The 7,725-nt window shown below is 45.0% G+C and overlaps 1 protein-coding gene across 1 annotated transcript; it reads right to left on the reverse strand.

The window, feature by feature from the left end:
- Nucleotides 1–4,635: 4,635 nt before the first annotated feature.
- On the reverse strand, nt 4,636–5,679 carry LOC134393334 (olfactory receptor 5T7-like). Its single transcript, XM_063118365.1, has one exon. It carries the CDS (start codon nt 5,593–5,595, stop codon nt 4,636–4,638), a length of 960 nt encoding a protein of 319 aa, XP_062974435.1. The 5' UTR covers nt 5,596–5,679.
- Between the last annotated feature and the right edge of the window lie 2,046 nt (nt 5,680–7,725).

Here is a 7,725-nt window from a genome sequence, read left to right on the forward strand (position 1 = left end):
GGCCAGATGGCCAATGTGGAGTTATATATGGAGTGCAGATGTTTGCATCTTCCTCCAGCCTCACAGTGGTATGGTGACCATATGACAAGAAAAACCTGGATTTGTCAGTATTTTTGGTAACAAATCCAGGAAGGGGGGAATTATGAAATTTGATGAAAAATCCGGATTTTCCCCATCCTTCCCACCCAAAGGACAGCTCTACTTTAATGGGAATTAACAGAAATGCTTACAGCTTTGTCATTTGTCAAGGCAAGGACATGAAGCTCGGCACCATGATAGCTCTTAGACAGGGCTTTAGCTATGCCAAATATGAAGCAGTTTCATTAATCTGTTGAGTTTTAGGATTTTTTAAAAAAGTTTGAGGTTTTAAAATTATTCTTTTTGTAAAAAAACTTATTTATTTATTTATTTATTTATTTATTTATTTATTTATTACATTTTTATACCGCCCAATAGCCGAAGCTCTCTGGGCGGTTCACAAAAATTAACTGTCATATTTAAAGGTAAAGAGATGAAACTTGGCAACATGATAGCTCTTAAGTAGGGCTTTAGCCATGCCAAGTTTAAAGCACATCCATGCATCCATTTTTTAAAGGAATTTTTAAAAGTTTGAGGTTTTAAAATTATTATTTTTAAAAAATCTGCTGGAGCCATATCCTTTAAACTCAGGTTGTCAAATCTCCTCTTTGGGATCTTGCACTTTGAGCAGTTTCAGCCCTTGGCATCAAGGGGATATCCAGTTTTTAGCTAAGAAGTGCTAGGCGAGCAGGGCACCTTTCCTGTTGCAGTTTGGTGGGCAGTCAGGCACCTGGAGCCCAGCAGAGGCAAGATGTCCACAGATCAAAATGTAGGAAAGGTCAGTCAAAGCAGGCCACAGGGAAAACCAGAATGGGCCAGAGGCCTTTTTCTCATCTTTAGAGAAAAACTCTCACAACCAACAGTGAGGTGCCAGTTGAGAGAGAGGCGCTCATCTTTGTGGATGTCCTGTTGCTGCAGATGTTGGAACCTGGCATGGCTGTAGCTGAGCCCTGATTGGCTGGCATGACACACGGAGCCTTTCAAGAGTGTCTCAGAATCAAGGGTTGGTGCAGTCATTGGCTGGCTGGCGGCTTTGGTTGGCACCAGTTTCAGACAGAGTCATAACCAGAGATGGCTGTAGCTTAGCCCTGAGAGGCTGGCATGCCACACAGAGCCTTTTAAGAGCGTCTCAGAGTCCAGTGTTGGTGCAGGCAGAGGTGGCTGCTGGTGGAGTTTTTTAAAAACAAGAGTCACCAGATACGACCAAGCTATAAACTGGCACCCTACCCCTGGCCACAGGGTACAAGTGCACAGCCTGGCTGGACCATTGGGAGACTTTTGCAGAGAGTGGGGAATTGTTTGAGGCTGGAGGCTGGAGATGTTGGCTGACTGGCATAAGGCAGAGGGAGGCAGAAGGCAACCCAGATGCACCTGTAGAGGCTGGCTTGCCACCCAGAGTATTTTAGGAGTGGATCAGAGTCGAGCGGTTGTGCAGGAGGAGAGGAGGTGGAGATGGCTGGTGGTGGCGGTTTTAAAAGTATGAGTCACTGGAGATGACCAAGTAATAAGCTGCAGTAAGCAATACCCCCAGTCACAAGTGCACATCCCAGCTGGACCATCAGGAGAGTTTGGCAGAGAGAGAGAGATTGTTTGAAGCTGGAGGGTTTGGTTTGGCTGCAATGACTTAGAGAGAGAGACAACAGAGGCTGCACAGACAACCCAGAGACACCTGTTGTAACTTAGTCCCACTGTGCTGGCATGCAATGCAGGGCATTAGAAAGAGGCTCTCAGAGTCACGTGTTTGTGCAGGAAGTAGACAGGAGTTCAAAGTCTGGATGTGCAAAGTGTTGCCAATGCAGAAGCCTTGAGAAGCTAATGTATATAAGTGAGAAGTGTGAATGGTCGAAGTAGTGTCCGCTGCCCACAATACCCATCCTAACGTTAGAGTAGAGAAACTTGTGACAATTATACACATTTTTTTTTAAAAAAATAAATTTAAAAATAAAAAAGCCATCCAGCCAGCAGCAAACCCCATTAATAGCAACAGCAGCTTGCAGTGGAGTGCGGATACAGTCAGAAAAAGATATTTGAGGGAAGGGGAGAATATATCACATAGAGTATAACAAAAGCTTCAAAGTACAGCAAAAGCTACAAAAGTAGGAGTAAATGAAGTTAATTTCAGATAAACTGAATGTCTCACTGGTTCCTTAATTCAGTGATTTTAACATTAAGATGTTATATAGAACAGATTTGTCTTAATTGTGTGCTATAAAATCAGATTTTTAAAAAATCTACCCTGTGCAGAGACCCAATCTGGCCCTCTAGGAGCCACATGCCCACACAATCTTTCTCTGGACCACAAATCATTTGGTTGTTCCTCAGTTTTTGTGCACAAACCCCCCCCCATCTTTGATACAAACATCTGCAAAGGGGAAGGCTTTGTTAGGGTGACCATATGAAAAGGAGGACAGGGCTCCTGTATCTTTAACAGTTGCATAGAAAAGGGAATTTCAGCAAGTGTCATTTGTATATATGGAGAACCTGGTGAAATTCTGTCTTCATCACAACAGTTAAAGGTGCAGGAGCTATACTAAAGTGACCAGATTTAAAAGAGGGCAGGGCACCTGCAGCTTTAACTGTTGTGATGAGGAGGAAATTTCACCAGGACATGCAGAAATTCCCTTTTCAATGCAACTGTTAAAGATACAGGAGCCCTGTCCTCCTTTTCATATGGTCACCCTAGCTTTGTGCACACAACAGTGTAGACATACATGTCAACATATGGATGTTGGGAGTTGTGATTGATGGTGGTAGTGGGTGATGACAGGGACAGGGTTCAGATCGCTCCTCCATACATTAGTTCTCACATGGAGAACACCTGAAGAGGGCTTGTATGAGTCTATATGTTATTAAGTCTCTTCTTTCTCTTTAAACCCAGTCAAGAAGAATGCAGACAAGCTGGAGTGTGTTCAGAGGAGGGCAAAGAGGATGATCAGGGATCTGGAAACAAAGCCATATAAGGAGCGACTGAAAGAACTGGGCATGTTTAGCCTGGGGAAGAGAAGATTGAGGGGAGATATGATAGCACTCTTCAAATACTTGAAAGGTTGTCACACAGAGGAGGGCCAGGATCTCTTTTCGGTCCTCCCAGAGTGTAGGACACAGAATCACGGCTCAAGTTACAGGAAGCCAGAGAAATGAGAGGTTTTGTGTGGTGGTGGTGGTGGTGGTGGTGGTGGTGGTGGTGTGGTGGTGGTGGAGGTGGAGCAGGAGGAGGAGGAGGAAGAGGAGGAAGAGGAAGAGGAAGAGAAGATGAAGAGGAAGAGGAAGAGGAAGAGGAAGAAGTGCAGAGTGCAGGACACGGAATAACGGGCTGAAGTTAAAGGAAGCCAGATTCCAGCTGGACATCAGGAAAAACTTCCTGACCGTTAGAGCAGTACAACAATGGAACCAGTTACCTAGGGAGGTTGTGGGCTCTCCCACACTGGAGGCCTTCAAGAAGCAGCTGGACAACCATCTTTTCCTGCATTGAGCAGGGAGTTGGACTCGATGGCCTTATAGGCCCCTTCCAACTCTAATATTCTATGATTCTATGTTCTGGACAGCTTTTCAGGTAGAGGATACCTTCAAAATAGAGGGCAGTCCTCTGGCAGCCTTTTGAACAGGGGACTGTCCTATGTAAAAGAGGACACATGGCCATCCTAGGCTACTGTTATTTCACGTGCATAGTCTGATAAGAATTCCAGAATGTAGGAAAAGTTGATGTGTCAGTTGAAGGGGGGCTGGAAGAGCGATGGGAAAGAAGAGGGAATTGGCATGGGCACGATCTACACTATTGCCTTAGAGCGGTTTTGACAACTGTTCGGGCCCAGGACACATTACATATACCATTTTCAAGATGTGTTCAAAGTGTTATATCCTGCTTGGTCAAGCCATTAAAATCTTATAGTACATATCTTGGAAGAACAGGCTAAAGTTGAGGCAATGTGCGTTGTGAGGTGAAACAGAATCCCTTACTGAATGTACAGATAAATTTCAGGAGGATGTTAAGGAGAAAGGGCCTCTTTTCCCTTTCCAGCTCCAGAACTACCTCCCAGTGCCAACTAACCAAGTATAAAATGCTGCACTTCTGTGGCGCAACCCAGCCCCAAACCCAAACTATGCTGCACAGCAGAAGGCTTCTCCCTCTCCCTCCTGAAACCCACCCCCAAGAGACCTTAGCAGAACTACAAGGCTCCTGTTCCAAGTTAGCAGGAGCTCTGAGGAAGAGCTCCTGTGTGATAGTGTGTGGATACATGGCAACATTTTATTAAAGATTCCACTTGTTGATCCTACAAACCCAACTACCCATAGATGTGGATTACTGATTAACTAATTACTGATTGATTAATTGATTAGATTATCATACATATGCAAAGAAGACTGTTTGAAGCAATAGTGGTTAAACTCTATATTAGAGTATTCATAGATTGTTCTGGGTGTGGGGGATGGACACAGTTGAACTAAAACACCATGCATGGAGGAGGGGGAGAATCAGAAGACAGAGACAAATGGCATTCTGATGGACGGATTGTATACATTTAATAGTACCAACTCCACTTCCTATGAAAAGTTTCATTACTTAATCATTTTGGCATACATTTTCCTTTGAATACCTGCCAAGGCATCCTTTACCTCCTTGTTTCTCACAGTGTAAATCAAAGGGTTCAGCAAGGGAATGACAATTGTATAGAACACAGTTAGAACTTTGTCACTCACATCTTGGAATGCAGGTCCATTGCTAGATGTTGGTCGGAAATGCAAGATGAGAATTGCCCCATGGAAGATTGTGACCACAGTCAGGTGGGAGGTGCAAGTGGAGAAGGCTTTGAGTCTGCCTGCAGATGAGCTGATCCTCACAATGTTGGTAAGAATATACATATAGGAAACCATGACGCTCAGAATGGTGGTTGCTTCCACTGGTCCAGCCACATAAAACATCAGGAGTTCATTGATGTAGATGTCAGAACAGGAGAGGGATAAAAGTGCAGTGATATCACAGTATAAATGATTGATCTTATTAGAGTGACAGAATGACAGCCTGAAGGTGAAGACTGTATGGACAAGAGAATGCAAAAGCCCAAGGACGTATGACCCCACCACCAAAAAAGTACAGACTCTTGGAGACATGAGGACTGGATACAACAGTGGTTTGCAGATAGCCACGTAGCGATCGTAGGCCATCGCAGCCAAGAGAAAGCACTCTATGCTTCCCAGACTTATAGAAAAGTACATTTGCATTGCACATCCAATTAAAGAAATGGACTTTTTATCTGCTATGAAGTTCACTAATGCCATTGGAGCAAACGCAGAAGAATAGCATATATCCAGGAAAGACAGGCTGCTGAGAAAAAAGTACATTGGCGTTTGGAGCCGGGGAGTGGCCCTTATTAAGGCTATCATTCCTAGATTTTCAACCAAGGTGGTCATATAAATAGCTAGGATCACAAAAAAGAGTATGAGCTGCAGTGTAGGATCACTTGTTAACCCTACAAATACAAACTCCTTGATTACTGTGGTAGTGTTTTCTTCAGACATTACATCCAGATATATATTTTCCCAGACCTCCAAAACACCAAAGTATGGCAGAGGTAAAACTACTGTTTCTTTGTACAGCACACAGCTAATGTAGTGTTTTCTTCAGACATTACTGGTCCCAAAGGAGAGAAACACATTCTAAGGATGCAAAATAGATTTATATACAAGAAGCCTGAAGTGTTTCAGCCTGTCCCTTATTCTGAGACCTTCTTCCAGGAGCTGTAACATTAATAAAATAAACAAGACAATGCATGAGACAACACATAGTGAGACAACTCATAGTATTAAAACATTTTCAGAATAAGTTAATCAAACACATTGCCACAAAGTAGGGGTATGCACGGACCCCCCCAATCCGCTTCGTGGCCCGATCCGGAAAATCTGGATCGGGCCCGATCCTCTTCGCGCCGCACCGCCTGTCTCCCACTCCGCTCCGCGGAGCGAGATCCGGCTTCGCCGCTGTCACTATATCGGCGGCAGTGCCAGAGAAACCACCCACCCACCCAGCCCCCTTACCTTCCTCCATCGCGGGATTCAGTTGAGGCCCTGGTTGAAGCCGGAAGAGGCCTCGGCCTTCACTTCCAGCTTCAACCGGGACCTCAATTGAAGCCGGCGACGGAGGAAGGTAAGCGTCCCTGCTCCCTTACCTGGCGCTGCCACTGCTGCTGCTGCATGGATGGCGGCGCCAGGTAGGCCAGACCCCCGCCCCGGCCCCCTGCCCAGCCGCCACCCCCCTTACCTTCCTCTGTCGCGGGATTCAATTGAGGCCCCGGTTGAAGCCGGAAGAGGCCTCGGCCTTCACTTCCAGCTTCAACCGGGGCCTCAATTGAAGCCGGCGATGGAGGAAAGTAAGCGTCCCTCCTCCCTGCTCCCTTACCTGGTGCTGCCGCCGCCGCTGACGAATGGATGACGGTGCCGGCAGCGCCAGGTTAGTCCCCCTCCCCCCCCACTTACCTTCAGGCGAAGCTCCGGATTGAGGCAATCCTCTTCGCCTCAATCCGCCGGCCCCCCAATCCTCTTCGACTCCACCTTAAGGGTAGGCGAAGCCCCCCGCTCCGCTCCTGCTTCTCCGGTTCGAGGAGAAGCGGAGCACATCCCTACCACAAAGGCCTATGCAATATATATTAGCATTAAAAATAACCTTATAAACCTGACACTGTGCCACAAAGCATTATGCATGTTAATCAGTATTAAAAAAATAACTTATAAATCTGGCATAATGAAAAAGTATAACAAGCGAATTCCTACTAGAAAGAAATGTCTGCAGAGTTTCTTCCAGCAATTTTTTTCCCTCCTGTATTAAATTACTGGTGACTGAAAGGGGTATTTTTCAAATTCTTTCTTATACCTTTAGCACATTTCCTTTTCTTTTCTGGGCTCTGCAGGTGTTTCCATGTTGGTATGATAAGATCAAGGTCTCATAGTTGGACAAGGCTGCTCTAGCTGGGGAGTGATCTACAGATTATGCCTGGGTAAATGCACAGGATTGCACTGTCAAGAAGCAGTACATGGCTGGTTATCAAATGCTGGTAAAGAAGAACAGGGAATGGCTGCCCCACCCCCTTCATCCATTCTTTGTGAGGTCTTAGCAGAATCTGGCTGGCTACCATTGGAGGCACAGTGCTGAATTGGGCAGAGGTTTAATTTTACTTTGGTGAGACAAAGGCTGGGGCAGTTCAGTTATATAAAGTAAGAATAGTATCACAAAACCGTGCAAAATACATGTTTCTGGATGATACTGTCTGTTTGCTTAGGGAGTTGCTTATATCAGAAGCAGTGTGAGATCTCAGACTCCTGAATTGTTTCTAGCACGATGGGTCTCCCTTAAATGTATGCTACTGCATGAATCCAAAACTATCCATGACTGAATGTTGGGTGGGGGGGATAATAGGGGTTTTCCATGGATTCTGCATACTTGTGGACCAGTTGATTTTTGTTTGTTTTCTACTTTTTGGAATTTTAAGCAAATTTAGTTGCGGAAAAATACATAAAATAATATAAAATGCGCATTTCCCCCATAGGCTAAAGCATGAAAACGCATATTGGAGGGGGGATATGCAAATATTCAGAAGGGATTTGTGCATTTTTACAAAAGTGATTTTTTTGTAAGTGCAAATTTGCACAAAATCA

Source organism: Elgaria multicarinata, chromosome 2 (assembly GCF_023053635.1).
Source record: "Elgaria multicarinata webbii isolate HBS135686 ecotype San Diego chromosome 2, rElgMul1.1.pri, whole genome shotgun sequence".
NCBI classification, from domain to species: domain Eukaryota; kingdom Metazoa; phylum Chordata; class Lepidosauria; order Squamata; family Anguidae; genus Elgaria; species Elgaria multicarinata.

Bases quoted from the DNA above. Each gene is read 5' to 3' on its own strand.
- LOC134393334 (XM_063118365.1), bottom strand. From the start codon at position 5,595: ATGTCTGAAGAAAACACTACCACAGTAATCAAGGAGTTTGTATTTGTA.